The following is a 16,257-nucleotide window of genomic DNA, read 5'->3' as shown; positions in this document are numbered from 1 at the left end:
GACGGCTACCAGTCATACTGCACTGTCTGCTGCCAAAAGGCAATAAACTGCTGCTGTGTAGCAATGCAGTACCATGTCCGCCAGCACCCAGGAGACATACGGTGACGGTTAGCTGAGCGGGCTCCATGCCTGCTGTGATATGGCGTCTGCACAGGTAACTCAAGAAAAAAAGACGCAAAATGATTGTCTGTCCTTGCTTTTACGGAGGGAGGGAGAGAATGGGGGCCTGACAATATGTACCCAGAACCACCTGCGATAATGTTTTAGCCCCATCAGGCACTGGAATTTCTATCCAGAATTCAAATGGGCGGTGGAGACTGCGGGAACTGTGGGATAGCTACCCATAGTGCAAAGCTCCGGAAGTCAACAGTTGCCTCAGTACTTTGGACACAGTCCGTCGACTACATGCACTTAGAGCATTTGTGTGGGGACACACACAATCGACTGTATAAAAATGCTTTCTACAAAACCGACTTCTATAAACTCGACCTAATTTCGAGTGTAGTGTAGACATACCCCAAGAGATGGGTTCCTAGCTACAGATCGCTAACAGAGACAGGTGCCTCCTCACTGCCCAAACTGAGGCACCTACCCCTTTGAGAGCAACTAAGCTTAGACATACACACCCCTGGCTATTTTACGCAAGCTTCTCCTTCCTAGAATGCTGGCTATGTAGCTCAGTGGCTCTCTCCTTTTCCAAACAACCGTACCCCCTTCAGGAGTCTGATTTGTCTTGCGTAACCCAAGTTTCAACTCACTTAAAAACTACTTGCTTACAAAATCAGACAGAAAAATACAAAACTGTCACAGCACGCTACTACTGAAAAATTGCATACTTTCTCATTTTTATCATATAATTATAAAATAAGTCAACTGGAATATAAATATAATACTTACATTTCAGTGCATAGTATATAGAGCAGTATGAACAAGTCATTTACTTTGCAGTTACTTCACTAGTGCATTTTATGTAGTCTCTTGAAAAAAATAGTCAAATCTCTAGATGAGCTGATGTAACCCCATGGAAGACCTCTGCATACCCCGGGTGGTACATGTACCCCTGGTTGACAAGCACTGGTGTAAATCACAGTTTAAGGTGCCTAACTCTCTCATGCATGGTAGCGGCGTCTCAGCACCTGACTCGGGCTCAGTGGATCCATAGACTGTTCCTAGGATGCTCGGCGTTGCAACGCCTAAGTGGGGCCGGTGCAAGGATATTTTGCACCCTAGGCAAAACTTCCACCTTGCACCCCCCATCCCCCGGAGGTGAGCGCAAGAGAGCAAGTCATTGGGAACGTGGTTCTTACGTCCTCCCTCCAGTCTGCAATCTGCTGCCAGCCTCTTGATTGATATGTGGTCCTACTTTTGGGGACCACTTTTCTGCACCCCCCAAATCTTGGCCCCCTAGGCAGCTGCCTAGTTTGCCTAGTGCTTGCACCAGCCCTGCGCCTAAGTGCCTTTGTTGACCCCAGGCCTTACTCTGCCTCAGTTCCCCACCTACAGGCTGGGCCCGCAGCGCTGTTCACAGCCCACTGGTGCCCCGAGGGGCTCAGGCGCTGCCCTGATGAGGGCGGGAAAAGGGGCAGGCAGAGACGGGGCAGGCCAGGGTCCCTGGCGTCTCACATGCGCCCCGCCGTTGCAGCCGCTCTCTGGCGGTGCGGAAGCAAACGTGACTGCTCGGGCTCATCCCAGGCGCCCACCCCCGGCAAGGAGACCTGGGACCCAGCCCCCGGAGGGGTTGAAACCGCCGCCCCGCGCCCTCCACACCCCACCTGGCGCCGGGTACCGCCTCCTCCGGCCGGCGCTTCCCCGAGTGCACCGCGGCTGGGACTGGGGCTGGAAACAGACTCCGCCGCGCTCCTAGTGCCGGCGGCCGCGACGGGGCCTCGGCCCAGCTGCCGCCCGCACCCCCCGCGCACCGCGAGCGACCGTTACCGCCGCTGTCATGGCTGCCCGCGCCGCCCCTCGGCTGGCGGCACGTGGTGCGCAGCCGCCCCGGGGATTGGCGGGGCGGTGCCGGAGTTGACCTTTGCCCGGGAACCGCCGCTGCCGGGGGCACGTCTCCAAGTTGCCCGGGAAGCCGGGCCCATGGATCGGAGCGAGCCGCCGCCGCCGCCGGAGGTGGCCGAGGGGGAGGCTTTCGGTTACCGGCTCTTCCCGGAGCGGCGCCGCGAGGCCAAGCCGCAGCGCAGCTTCCTGGCCACCAGCCTCTTCACCTTCAACCACAAGTGCCGGGTGATGCTGAAGATCGCCCTGGACACAAGTAGGCGCCGGGGCGGGGGGCTCCCGAGCCCTGTGGGCGCGGCGGGGTCGGCTCTGAGTGCGGGGTTGGAGGGGCCTGCCAGGCCGGGGGCGCAGAGCTTCTCCCCCGGGGGCCGGGTGTCGTGTGAAAAACGGCGGTCAGGTGTCCTTCGCTACCAGTCGCAGTTACCGCTGTTAAAGCTGCTCTCTGACCTCCTCTGCCGCTGGGCCGGGGTAGCGAACTGTGGCCAGTGGCAGATACTGACCGGGAAGGTTGTTCTTATTCATAGATTCATAGATACTAAGGTCAGAAGGGACCACTCTGATCATCTAGTCCGACCTCCTGCACAGCGCAGGCCACAGAATCTCACCCACCCACTCCCATGAAAAACCTCACCCATGTCCGAGCCACTGAAGTCCTCAAATCATGGTTCAAAACTTCAAGGAGCAGAGAAGCCTCCCTCCAGTCAACCATGCCCCATGCTACAGAGGAAGGCGAAAAACCTCCAGGGCCTCTCCAATCTGCCCTGGAGGAAAATTCCCTCCCGACCCCAAACATGGCAATCAGCTAAACCCTGAGCATATGGGCAAGATTCACCAGCCAGATACCCAGGAAAGAATTTTCTATAGTAACTCAGATCCCATTGCTGACTTGTCCCTAATCTGCTAAAAACTTGACCGTGGTGTGGGATGGGAGCAAAGTCTTCGGCTTCCGAAGGACCCTGCCTGGTGTCCATAAGCGTCAGGTACCTCTTAATAGAGGGAGGTCAGGTAAACAGCATTTGTTTTGGGGCGTCATTTACTGTGCGAACGCAACATGGCGAGCGCAATACCCGAAACGCAGGTGTCCTCGCTAAAACTATGAGCGTGTACTTGTACGTATTCTCAATGAGTATTTGTTATTAAAATATACGTTAAATATCGCTGGGACAAGCATCTGCACAGTTACAAAGGTCAATGATGAAGTGCTAAGACGGGGATGGGCAAACCTTTTGGCCTCAGGGCCACATCTGGGTATGGAAATTGGATGGCGAGCCATGAACGCTCACAAAATTGGGTTTGGGTGCAGGAGGGGTGAGGGCTCTGGCTGGGGGTGTGGACTCTGGAGTGGGGCCAGAAATGAGGAGTTCAGGGTGCTGGATGGGGGTCTCCAGGCTGGGGCGGGGGGTTGGGATGCAGGGGGTGGGAGGGGAACAGGGTAAGGGCTCCGGCTGGAGATGCGGGCTCTGGGGTAGGGCTGGGGATGAGGGATTTGAGGTGTAAGAGGGTGCTCCAGGCTGAGACCGAGGGGTTCGGAAGGCAGGATGGGGACCAGGGCGGGGACTGGGACATGGGGGGAGGGTTAGGGCTCTGATTGGGGGTGCAAGCTGTGGGGTGGGGCCATAAATGAGGAGTTCAGGGTGCAGGAGGGGACTCTGGGCTGGGCCAGGGGAGTTGAGGGCTCTGGCTGGGGGTGCAGGCTCTGGAGTGGGGCTGGGGATGAGGAGCTTGGGGTGCACTGGGGGCTCCGGGCTGGGATCGAGGCGTTTGGAGGGCGGGAGGGGGATCAGGGCAGGAGCTCGGGACACGGGAGGGGCTCAAAGGTACAGGCTCCGGGCAATGCTTATTTCAACTAACTCTCAGAAGCAGTGGCATATCCTCACTCTAGCTCTTACCAGAGGTGTGGCTAGGCCTCGGGGTACCACATCAGGAGGTGGGGGGAGGCGCTCATCTCCGGCGGCTCCCCATCCCTGCTGCTCCTGGCGGAGGTGCGGCCAGGCAGCTCTGCAAGCAGGCATGTGCCAGGCTGTCTCTGTCTGAAGGCACCACCTCCTGCAGCTCCCATTGGCTGCAGTTCCCGGCCATGGACTGGGAGCCACAGAGTCAGTACTCGGGGTTGGGGGACGGAGGCAGAGTGCCTGGAGAACTGCCTGGCCATGCCTCCATCAGCCATAGCAGGGACAGGGAACTGCCGGAGGGAGCCCCACCCCCCCCCATCTAGCACCCTGTGCCCCAACTACCTGCCCCAAACTTCCTCCCAGAGTGCGCCCTGCAGCCCCTCCCATGCCCCAGCCCCCTGCTGGCCCCACACCAACCGCACTATAAATCGGACTTTCCGTGCAGATCAGAGATGCCGGTTTACAGAGCTTGCTGGTTGGTGAAGTGCTGGATAAGAGATTTTACTGTATTGATTTTGGCAGTGCAGTGGGCAGAGATGGGGTGGGGGATATTTGGAGCTTTTGGCATCTGTGACGATACTGTAGGAATTGGTTTAATTGTGAGTAACTGGATGTTTCTGTTACAGGGATCACCTCTAAAAAGCCCCTTCATTGTTCTTGGGCTCTTGTCTTGCTATATAACTTTCCTTATTCATCTTCCATATCTGCACTAATTCTCGTTAATTAATTAAGAAAATAATCTTCCAGAAGTGGCTGCTATATGTTCTTTTTACCCAGAAGGCCCTTTTCTGTAGATTGAGGACATATGCTAATTCTACATTTAGTCTCCATTATTATACACTGAGGCTGGGTGTACACTACATATGCAACACCATGCTGCAGTATCAGAAAGGGAGGCCACAGCTAGGTCGACCAAAGTTTTAGGTGGAGGTCTGGCCTGACATTACATTACACTAAGTTTTATACAGAATTCAGAAGTAGTGGCCTTTCCACAAGCATTTGCTATTTAAACTATGTCTGTGTGCCCTGCAGTGAGTTGAGCATTGTGTGGCTTTGAATGTCATTTTTAATTAATCTGAACTGGGACAACTGTAAATTGACTTTTCATCTAGTGCTTTTCCAAAGAAAGTCATAATGCACTTTATTTAAGATGCAGTGTCAATTCATCACCATATAATTATTAATTGCATCTCACTTCGAAATTATCTTTTATGTAATTAATAACTGAACTTTTACTTGCTATACAAAATTTTGTGTAGAGAAATTGATTGCAGCACTGTTTTTCTAGGTCCTTATGCTCAACTACTTCTTGATGCTATGAAGCAGTCTGGCTGGTAGGTCAACCTCTGACTTGTGTATTCTATATTGACTTCTATAGTAATGGATTTTCCTTAGCAATCTTATTTAAAATTTGCCTCTAACATCATACTTCTTGACCTTTCAGCACTGTTCATAAAGATCGGCACTTTGCCTGTGAAGACTGTGATGGGTGTGTCAGTGGAGGTTTTGATGCTGCAACATCACAGGTGGGCGTTGATGTTGTCTATTTTAATACCCTACAGAGTGAAAAAGAAGATTCCAAAAACATGTATTTATAATCAAAATCAGATTTTTAAATAATGTTGGAAGTTTGATTTAAGTACATAAAAGAAAGTTAACTTTAAAATTTGGTAGATCCATGCTTGTGCTTAGCTACTGATGCTTCTTTGTAAAGTGCTTTGAGCTGTGTTAATGAAAAGCACTATGTATGAGTTATTATTTGGAGATAACACCACTAATATTAGTACCCAGCAGGTTGAAGTCATGGTAGAAGGAAGGCCTTGAAAATAATGAGTTACAGGCCAGAAGAAATGAACTAAGGGAGGATGTCTAGTTCAAAGAATAATAAAATAAAAGAGAGTTTCTGAAAAGAAGGCCTCTAATCGACTGGGTGACTGCAGATGGTTTTAAATAAGAAAGAGAATCTGTCTTAAAATGAGCCAGCACGGCCCTAACAACCCCACATACCAATGTTACCTAAAAATTGGGGCCTATGTAAACCCAGATGCGAAGGAAAAACCATTTAGTCAGCAAGAAGGAGGGGAAGAGATTGTAAATCTTATCTGGATTAAGACTGGAAATAAGGGTGCACGATCTCAAGTTATTTTTTAGCTGATGTCAGTAATTGGCAAGACATCTCTGGATTGTTAAAGGGTATAAAAAGTAAACTCTTAAAGGGTACATTGCCTAATACTTGCCTGACCATGTTGGAGCCAACCAATATGATGGAATACATCCAATACTCAAGGAGCTGACTGAGGCAATATCTGAGCCATTAGAAAAAAGATGGAAGAGATTCCAGAGGCCTGGAATGAGGTTCTACTGTGTATTTACCTCCGAGTTACGAACACCTTGGGAATAGAGGTTGTTCATAACTCTGAAATGTTTGTAACTCTGAACAAAATGTTATGGTTGTTCTTTCAAAAGTTTACAACTGAACATTGACTTAATACAACTTAGAAACTTTACTATCAGAAGAAAAATGCTGCTTTTAACCATCTTAATTTAAATGAAACAAGCACAAAGTTTCTTTACCTTGCTAAATCTTTTTTTTTTTTTTTTTTAAACTTTCCTTTTTTTTTTTAGGTTACATTTACGTTTAATACAGTACTGTACTGTATTTGCTTTCTATGTTTTTTGTTTTTTTGGTCTCTGCTGCTGCCTGATTGTGTACTTCCAGTTCCCAGTGAGGTATGTGGGTGACTGGTCAGTTTATAACTCTGAGATTCTACTGTAGTGCCAATCTATACAAAGAAAAATAAGGACAAGATGGGAATTACAGACCAGTCGGCTTAAGTTCAGTACTTGGAAAGATAATGGAGCAAATAATCAAGTAATCAATTTGCAAATATCTAAAAGATAAGATGATGAGTAACGATCAGCATGGGTTTGTCAAGAACAAATTGTGTCAAACCAACCTAATAGCTTTCTTTGACAGGGTGAGTAGTGGGGAAGCGGTAGATGCCATATACCTTGACTTTATAATGCTTTTGATACTGTCCCGCGTGACCTCATAAACAAACTAGGGAAATACAACCTAGATCGGGCAGGCAAACTTTGTGGCCTGAGGGCCACATTTGGGTATGGAAATTGTATGCTGGGCTATGAACGCTCACAAAATTGGAGTTGGGGTGCAGGAGGGGGTGAGGACCCTGGCTGGGGGTGTGGACTCTGAGCTGGGGCCAGAAATGAGAAGTTCAGGGTGCGGGATGGGGCGGCTCCTGGCTGGGGTAGGGGGTTGCGCGGGGGGAAGGGAGGGTGAGGGCTCCAGCTGGGGGTGTAGGCTCTGGGGTGGGGCGGGGATGAGAAGTTTGGGGTGCAGGAGGGTGCGCTGGGATCGAGAGGTTCTGAGGGCAGGAGGGGGATCAGAGCATGGGCTTGGGGCGCGGGAGGGGCTCAAGGGTGCAGGCTCTGGGTGGTGCTTATCTCAAGCATCTCCTGGAAGCAGCGGCATGTCCCCTCTACAGCTCCTATGTGGAGGCACGGCTAGGTGGCTCTGCCCACTGTCCTGACCTCAGGTGCCATCCCTGCAGCTTCCACTGGCTGCAGTTCTTGGCCAATGGGAACTACAGGGGCAGTGCTTGGGGCAGGGGAAGCACGCGGAGCTCCTGGTTGCCCCTAAATGTAGGAGCTGGAGGGGGGACATGCTGCTGCTTCCGGGAGCCACAACACGCATGCGTGGAATGGACCCTGTCTCCATCTGGAGCATGGGTGTGGGGCAAGCCCCAGATCCCGCTCGCCAGCAGGAGCTTGAGAGCCAGATTAAATTGGCTGGTAGGTTGGATGTGGCTCGCGGGCCGTAGTTTGCCCACCTGACCTAGGTGGAGCTATTATAAGGTGGGTGCATAACTAGTTGGAAAACTGTTTCAAGAGAGTAGTTAGCAGTGGTTTGCAGTCAAGCTGGAAGGGCATATCGAGTGCAGTCCCACGGGGATTGTTCCTGGGTCTGCCTCTGTTCAATATCTTCATAAATGATTTAGATAATGACGTAAAGAGTACACTTATAAAGTTTAGAGTACTCCACTTAAGAAGGAACAATCAGTTTGACACGTACAAAATGGGAAATGACTGTCTAGGAAGGAGTACTGCAGAAAGGTGGATTAACACTGTTGCAGAAGAAGAAAACATCATTCTGGGATTTGTCAGCAAGAGTATTGTAAGCAAGACATGAGAAGTAATTCTTCCATTCTATTCTGTGCTGATAAGGCCTCAGCTGGAGTATTGTATCCAGTTCTGATGTCACGTTTCAGGAAAGATGTGGACAAATTGGAGAATGTCCAGTGGAGCACAACAAAAATGATTAAAGGTCTAGAAAATATGACCTATGAATGAAGAATGAAAAAATTGTGTGTTTAGTCTGGAGAAGAGAAGTCTGGGGGTGGGGGTTATGATAACAGTTTTCAAGTAAATAAAAGGTTGTTCCTAACTCTCAGGATAGTTAAGCACTGGAACAAATTGCCTAGGTAGGTTATGCAATATCCATCATTGTAGGTTTTTAAGAACAGGTTAGATGAATATCTGTCAGGAATGATCTAGTTATTACTTAGTCCTGCCTTAAGTACAGGGGAATGGACTAGATAATCTATTGAGGTCTCTTCCAGTCGTACACATGTATGATTTAATGATTATGGGTCTAAGAACCCCTGGGTTTAGCCCATTTGTAAGTATCTTGATCAAATGCTTGTAAAATGTTGTTTTTTGTTTTTGTGTTTTTTTTTTACTATGGAGATGTAGTAAAGGGCTTATTAGTTAGGCTTTTAGGTAGGTTTAGAGCAATTGTATAAATACCATTTGACCTTTGACTTTAATAAAGGAATTATGGTTAAATTAGTGTTGTAATGATTGAATAAATAATTCCAATAGGATAGGGAGAAATTGGAAGCCAGTAATACTGTTCAAAGCTAGTATACTCTTGCAATGAAAATTCCTTTAACTTTCTGCTAAAGACTTCCTATATTTTTGTTCTACAGATTGTTCTATGCCAGAACAATATTCATCAACAATCCCATATGAACCGCGTAGTTACACATGAACTGATTCATGCTTTTGATCACTGTCGTGCACATGTTGACTGGTTCAGCAATGTCAAACATTTAGCCTGTTCAGAGGTAAGTCAATGTGCTTGTCACACACAAGTAGGCTTCTTACTTGAGTCTGAGTGTTACTTACTGGTGGCTATTAGAGGTTTTGGTGCTGAGCCAAACATTCTGTTCTATCCAAACATAATTCAGTATAACTCCTTCTTCATCCTCCCTCCTACCTTTTGTTGATTCAATCTAGAGACCAGATTTGTTCAAAGTACAAGTTGAAATACTATGTTTTGGAGTTTAACAAACAAATGTAATACATATTTATCTGCTTCTGATATGTAATGAAGTGAACATTATCATGTTTCAATAGCTACAGAATAAAAACATGTAGATGATAGTACAGTATTTATAAAATTCCTTTTTCTACAAATACTGATATTTTGCATAATCTTCATAGTAGTATATTAGAGCTCAAAGGCAAGGTTAATAACAGAAGTGACTCTTCCTGTAAAAAATATTTACTTATTATTTTGTTGACTGTAGCCTTAATAATCATAAACCTCTGTTCATGACACTCTAATCCTTTCCTGGAGAATGTTATTACCAGATTGAGTGGCACATAGCTGCTTGTGTAGCATGGATAACTTGATGGATTATGAAACGAAACTAAGCTACTTACACAGGTTACTAATAGTTCATTTTGGAATATGAACTAGAATTATGTGTATATATTTCCATGTAAATGTCATCTTTCTCATTTTGATAAAGTCGAAAATTTCCTCACTGTAACAAAAAAAAAAATTATTCTATGCCAATAAAGATAATCTAAATGTATAGAGTTAAATGGTGTCTATGTCATTTTAGTTTAAAACATTTAGGAGTACTTTTCAAGAACTGTGAAGAATGATATCTGGAGTTGATAGCATAAACTTACAGATTTCATTGTAAAACTGCAGATTCAGTATTCTGCCCTAATGAGAGAAGTAATATAATGAATTTGCTACAAAAAAGTCAGATTTTATACAGGTACATGAAATTGTATATCATGTTTGCATTTGTTTTATCTGGAGAAGATGCACTTTAAGTGAAAATCAGCTGTGATTTCTTGTAATTCTTCTTCTTGGAAATGAATTTGGTTTAGTATCTAGTAGCCACATATACAATATCATTAAAGCCACTCTGGAATTCAGAAATTTCATTATCTACCTACCTGCTTTTTGTCTCTAAGAGAGTAATAGAGTGCCAATGTGCTGAACATAAGATTTAACACAAGATTGGGATCAAACTTTTCTGGGAATTGCTTGCTTGTACTTTTTGGCCCGTTTTTTGTGTCTAAACAACTTTTGTCCTTTCAATCTTTTAAATTCACCAGTACAAATACTAGCTTCCTCTTATGAAACAGATTCATTTTTTTCTACACATTTTTTTCTACACAAAAACTACTGGAGCAGTGTTTCCCATCCCAGAAGATAGGCTATACCAGGGAAGCCCCAGACTAGTCTGGAGGAGGGAGAGGAAGAGAAATGTGTATGACTCTGTCTGTACTCTCTTAACGCAACTGTGTTCCTGCTACTGTGGAAAATGCAGCAGGTGGTTTTTTGAAAGCCACTTGCCTGCCTTCCTTGCTCTTACAGTAGTCCCTAATGCAGATGGCAACAGGAACATCTCACAGGGTTTTCAAGTTCAAGCAGTGGCTCACATATCTAAATTTTCTTCTCTGCTCCCTGATCACTCATTTAATTTGCAAGAGCATGTATGACTTGGCCCCCCGGAGTTACCAATGGATATTCCCTCCAGAACAATATGTAGCCTTATATAGGGGCGGAGAAGTACTATGAAAAGGAGAGAGCAAAATCAGGAGAAAAGATGGTGGTCAATAAAACGTGCCCTGGCATAGCTGACACCAAGAAGGCAAAGAAGGGTTCAGTGTTCCCCAGTTAAGCACAAAGAGGGAGAGTCCACCAGAAAAATACAGGAAACTGCTTCATTATATTAAGACTTACTGTAATGCTCTGACTTTTCCACTTATTTTCTGTGGTCTTTTGTTTTCATGATAGATTCGAGCTGCTAATCTCAGTGGAGACTGCTCACTCATAAATGAAATGACCAGATTTAAATTTGGATTAAAACAGCACCATCAGGTAAAGAAGACTGTGCCTTGTAAATAATGCTGACTTATGTTAAGGAACAGTATAGTATGGCTTTGGACTTTATTATCGTAGTCCATCAAGCAATACACCAACTCCTATTAAATTCCTAGCCACAATCTTACCACAGGAAAAACAGTAGATGATGGGAAATCATTGTAAATTTTATATAATTTTATATTGCCCGCCTACCCATCCATATCTGACTTTCGCCTCCCACTTCCCAAAACCCAAATTTTCCCCTCTAGCTCTCTTGCCTTCAGTCCTTGTCCTTTCTGCCTCTCCTAGCTTCCCATTCCTCAAGTCATCCCTACCTCTCTGTTTTTCTAAATTGCCTCCATACACTGCCCCACATCCCTCTGCTTACCCCTGTATCTGAGGTGTTGGCTGTCATTCTTGTCAATTTCATGGTTCCACCTGAAACTGAAATTGACAAGAAAACCAGGGTAAGTCAGGGGCTCCCAGTGAGGAGCCCAGCTGCACAGACGAGCGGGGAGCTAAGAGCTGTGGGGAGGGGGCGCGCTGGGCTCCTGATGGGGAGCCAAGAGCGCAGGGAGCTGAGAGACCAGGTTGGGAGCTGGTAGCTGATGGGGGGCAGCCGGGCTCTTAGTGGGGAGCTGCGTGCGGAGCTGTGAGCCTGGGCTCTTGTGCCCCACACTCACACTGCCCTTCTTAAGTAAATGGAAGTGCTCCTTGTGAGGATGGATGAACACTGTTGATGGAAGGAGGGTCGTGTGGACATTAACCACCACAGTAGTTACTGTGGTGGCTGTAAGTCAACCTAACGTAGGTTGACTTAAGTTTTTAATACAGACATGCCCCCAGTGTCTCCTCACTCCATTGCCCTCTTTGCAGTTTCTCCATGTACCTGGCTCCTCTCCTCCCTTATATCTGTCTCCTAAGGAGGAGAGAGAGAAGAAACTGCTGCTTGATGGAAGCCTGATTTGGTAGTGACTCCTCTTTGTCCCCCTGCTTCTATTGCTCCCAGGCCCTTTCAGGGGAGGGGCATAGGTGGGCTGGGATGGAGCTGAGCTGGCTACAGCCTCTCCTGCCTCATCAGAAGGATAAAGCAGCTCCTTCTGGCAGCAGGCTCCAGTGAGACTCCTACTCTGTACAGGAGCTAAATGGCAGCTGGCAGGAAGAGGAGACTGGCTGAATGCTGCTGCACAAAGCAGCAGCCTGTCTGCTCTCTGTCCCTTCTGCTATCCTTGCTCCTTCCCTTTCTAGCCAGCCAAAAGTTTAGGAGGCAAATACATTGTTGATTCCCTCCATCCTACCTTGAAAGCTGCCAGGGATGGGTTGTCCCTATAATTAAGCCTGGATTCTGTTGTCCCACTCTTTGCCTAGTCATTTACACTTGTGCAAAGTTATAGCATTCTCATTTGGTATCATTTTACATTCACTGGCCACAGGGTGTGGAATGGAATACTACTGTGTCTCTACTCCAGTCCCTGGAATGCCCTGAGCCATGGAGTCCTGACCCCCCAGTGATTGTGCAAGAGGCTTCTCTTGGTCAGAGGTTGGGAACATACCAGGGATTTGCTCCCTTCCATCAGCTATCTTTGCATCTTCTCTGTCCATTTTCTACCAGCATTTGTTTTCCTCTATCATTCTAATTTGGGTAGGGAGCATCTGGCCCTGAAAACAGATTCCAGAGCTGTGCCTTTGAAGATGGAAGGGCTCTAAATTAAGGACAAAACTGAAAGGAGGAGAACCTTCAAGATCAGGCTTTAACATATCTTTTAAGACACTTTTTAAAGGGTTACATTTTTTTTAGAAGAAAAATTCCCGCGAAAAATAAGATTTTTGCATTGGTAGAACCAATGAATTTTTTAAAAAAGCTAAATTAGGAGCTGGTGGTTTTTCCAGCTTGAACTACTGCTTAATAAATTAATTACAGTGGGTAGTCAGTAAGAACAGAAAAAATCCAATTCAGAAGACACTTCTGGTCAACCCTAGTCACTCTTATTTTGAAGTTTTAATTTTTGTTTCCTATGTATGGAAAGACTCAAAAGGATTAAAAATAAATTAAAGCCAGTTCACAATATAAATTTAGTATAGAGTCAGACATGCAGCCCCTTAGTCAGGAAAGGCTCCCCGAGATTTCAGTGAGACTTTTACTTAAGTACAGATTACAGGACTGAACTTGAATAAATCTATTCCTGGCTGATCTAGAGCAGCAATTACTGACAGTGGCTTGGAGATCTTGTGTATCCTTTTCTTCTTTTTAGAGGAAAAGCCCAATAGGTAGCAGTTGCTACAGAAAGGTGGGATCAGGGAAAGTTACCACAGAAAGGAAGAGTGATGGCAGAGGAGTCGAGTCCTCTAGATCTTCTATTTGATGATAGTTGAAAAAGGCTAACTGACACGTGGCTTTTCAACTTTGAGCAGATTTTCTCATGTGAATGTCTAAGTTGTATGCTTTTTTTTTTTACATAAAGCCAGAGTTTTAAACTGCATTTGAATTATTGCTAATCAAAGAAAAATAGCATTTCTTCTTATTACATGAAGATTTAGGTGCATAAAGAAAATTAAATAGTTAATTTTAGATTAAAGAAAAATACATTTAAATGATCACAAGTTTGTTTTTAAGATCTATTTGGAATGGTATCAGTTTTCTGTGATACATAATTAACTGTAACCTTAATGTTGATACACATGCAATAGGAACTAACATTTAGATAGATCTGTACAAAATGGTTTGTAATTTGTGACCTCAAATCGTAGCTACAATTTTTCCCCCCCCATTTCTTTCAGACCTGTGTACGAGACAGAGCCATTCGCTCCATTTTGGCTGTTAGAAAAGTAAGCAAAGAAACAGCAGAAAAAGCTGTGGATGGAGTTTTTGACTCCTGTTTTAATGATCATGAACCATTCGGAAGAGTCCCACACAGTAGATCAGATGCCAAGTATGCTTACAGAAACTTTCAGAACCGGGATCGATATTATGCAAATTTGTAAAGGTGACTATTAATCATTAGCAGTGCTATCACACTGAAAACTTAGGAAGGTGCTGGTGGAGAGAGGAAATTTTGACAAGTAAACTACAATTTTTATGGAAAGCTTACACAAAAGCCAAGTTCCATTGATAAGTCAGAAATAATCTGAGTAAATGAACAAGAGCTGTAAACCATGTATTTCCTCTCCTGTTTTTCAGTGTTTCTTTTGACCTATCAAATGTTTAATCCACACATTTCAATTAATGTGTAAATCTGCTCAGTCCAATTAAGAATTATTTTCAAAATGTCTTTTATCTTTACTGAATAAAGTGATTTAAGATGTTCAGATTTTTACAAATTATGTGTTGTGTAGATATGTCTGTATATAATATTGAAAATGGAGTATTCCTTTTTCAAAGTGGGTACCTAAAGTCAGGATCTTTAATCCACATATGGGCACTTAAGGCTAGGTCCACAAAGGGATTTAGGTGCTTAACTGCTGCTTCAGGTGCCTAAGTCCAATATTTAGATCCTCAAAACCTCTGTTTAGCTGCTGCCAAACCCTGTAGGTGACTATATTTCCTAGGCACCTAAATTTTTGCTGGTAGGCAGCAGTGTCTATGCCCAAATCTTGACACCTAAGCCCTGGCAGGATTCACAAATTAGGCATTCCCCTGCCTAACTCGCTGATGCAGTAGTAGTGCTCAGAGGCTACCTTAGGGGGATGCCTACCAGATTGGGCTCCATACAAAACAGTATTGGTGGTGTGATTCCATAAGCACCTAGTTAGGTGCTGCAACACTGAGCCTAAGTCTCCTTTGTGAATCTTCCCTTTTGGGCTTGTCTACATGGTACGTTAGTGTAGAACCAGCAAGCATGTAAATTCTAGTGTGCACCAGCATGTTGCACACGAACAGTCTGTTTAGATCCTGCTGCGTGCACTAAAAGTTACCTAGAGCACATTGACAGAGTCCTACTTGAAACATGACTGTCAACACGCAGCAGGGTCTACATGCATCAGTTAGTGCACAACTCACTTGTGCGTGCTAGAATTTACACCCTAGCTGGTGGGCAATAATGTGTCATGTAGACAAACCCTTAGACTCCTTTGAAGATCCAAGCCCTAAATAAATGATTAGATTTTCAAATGAGCACAGAAGCTCCCCTAGACTTCAGTGGGAACTTCTAGGCATTCAGTTTTGCACATTTAACCATGTATTTAACTTAAGTTTAGGTCCGCTTCTAAAAATCTTAGCCAGTCTGTTTTATGCTATTAGTGGTTGTTTAAAAATAGTGACTTTTTCTTTTAAATGTTTAAAGAGGGACAATGAGATACCCTTTCATCTAAGGTGACTACTTACAAATATACAGTTTTGGCCCTTCTCCTATGCAGGGTGCTCCATGCCGTGACTTGTGGGGCTCTTCTCAGATAGACTCCTACATCTGCCCATATTAAATTACTGAATCGTAACCTAAAGGTTGGTTGTACACTTTTAAAACTTCTTATGGTATAACTGTGTCAGTCAGGGGTGTGAAAACCCCCACAACCCCTAGAGACATAGCTATGCCAGCAAAACCACCAATGTAGACACTGCAATGCCAACAGAAGATTGTTTCTGTTGGTATAGCTAACATCATTGGGGGACAAGATGTTCCTGCACCAGCAGAAAAACTCCTCCTGTCACTGTATGCTGCTTCTGTCCTGGGGGCTCTGGTAGCATAGTTGTGCTGCCACAGGCTCTGCACTGTAGACATAGCTAAGCCTTAAGTCACAAACAGCATTATGTAAAGGGTATCAGAAAGATAAGGTATAAAACAAATATTAAGTAAACTGATTATCTGTACTGCTTTTCTTAGCACTATTTGAATTTCAATTGCTTAACTAAAGAAAAACCAACTGAGGTTTTTTTTATAGAGTTTTATTAATTGTCCTTAATAACATCAACTAATAGCATAGGATACAAGGTAAAAGTAGTAATGGACTATGATTTTGCTAACACTGGCTAGAAAATTGATTAATACAATAATCATCCAGGTTTTCAGAATCAACACAACCACAATGAAAAACAACAATGATACTCAATCATTGTCTTGGAAAGGTGACTTTGTTTAGATTTTGACTCAGTCCCTCAGAATAGGAACTCACTTTTGCCAATTGGTTATCAACTGGGAGGTGTTACCACAGAGGAACCACCACCCAAGT

General features: G+C 45.0%; 2 protein-coding genes across 5 annotated transcripts in view; one reads left to right on the top strand and one right to left on the bottom strand.

Moving 5' to 3' along the window:
• Positions 1-2,013, bottom strand: part of RPAP3 (RNA polymerase II associated protein 3) — a 48,532-nt gene extending 46,519 nt beyond the window's left edge. For 2 of the 4 annotated variants that reach the window (XM_043494197.1, XM_043494187.1), the window contains exon 1: positions 1,920-2,013. The gene's annotated coding sequence lies outside the window, so the exon portion shown is untranslated. Of the gene's footprint in view, positions 1-1,772 lie in introns of all 4 variants that reach the window. The other 2 variants (XM_038388458.2, XM_038388443.2) reach the window with 2 other exon arrangements.
• A 75-nt stretch (positions 2,014-2,088) lies between these two features.
• ATP23 (ATP23 metallopeptidase and ATP synthase assembly factor homolog) lies at positions 2,089-14,412 on the top strand. Its single transcript, XM_043494217.1, has 6 exons — positions 2,089-2,263; positions 5,188-5,233; positions 5,344-5,425; positions 8,909-9,046; positions 11,026-11,109; positions 13,873-14,412. Exons 1-6 carry the CDS (start codon positions 2,089-2,091, stop codon positions 14,074-14,076), a joined length of 729 nt encoding a protein of 242 aa, XP_043350152.1. The 3' UTR covers positions 14,077-14,412.
• Positions 14,413-16,257: the final 1,845 nt, after the last annotated feature.

Source organism: Dermochelys coriacea, chromosome 1 (assembly GCF_009764565.3).
Source record: "Dermochelys coriacea isolate rDerCor1 chromosome 1, rDerCor1.pri.v4, whole genome shotgun sequence".
Taxonomy (NCBI): Eukaryota; Metazoa; Chordata; order Testudines; family Dermochelyidae; genus Dermochelys; species Dermochelys coriacea.
This window is presented reverse-complemented; position numbering and strand designations above follow the sequence as displayed.

What these genes read in the sequence shown, in the direction of transcription:
- ATP23 (XM_043494217.1), top strand. Translation starts at nt 2,089, where the DNA reads ATGGATCGGAGCGAGCCGCCGCCGCCGCCGGAGGTGGCCGAGGGGGAG. An exon ending in GCTATGAAGCAGTCTGGCTG is followed by an intron (nt 5,234 to 5,343) that starts GTAGGTCAACCT and finishes TTGACCTTTCAG; the next exon opens with CACTGTTCATAAAGATCGGC. An exon ending in AACATTTAGCCTGTTCAGAG is followed by an intron (nt 9,047 to 11,025) that starts GTAAGTCAATGT and finishes TTTTCATGATAG; the next exon opens with ATTCGAGCTGCTAATCTCAG.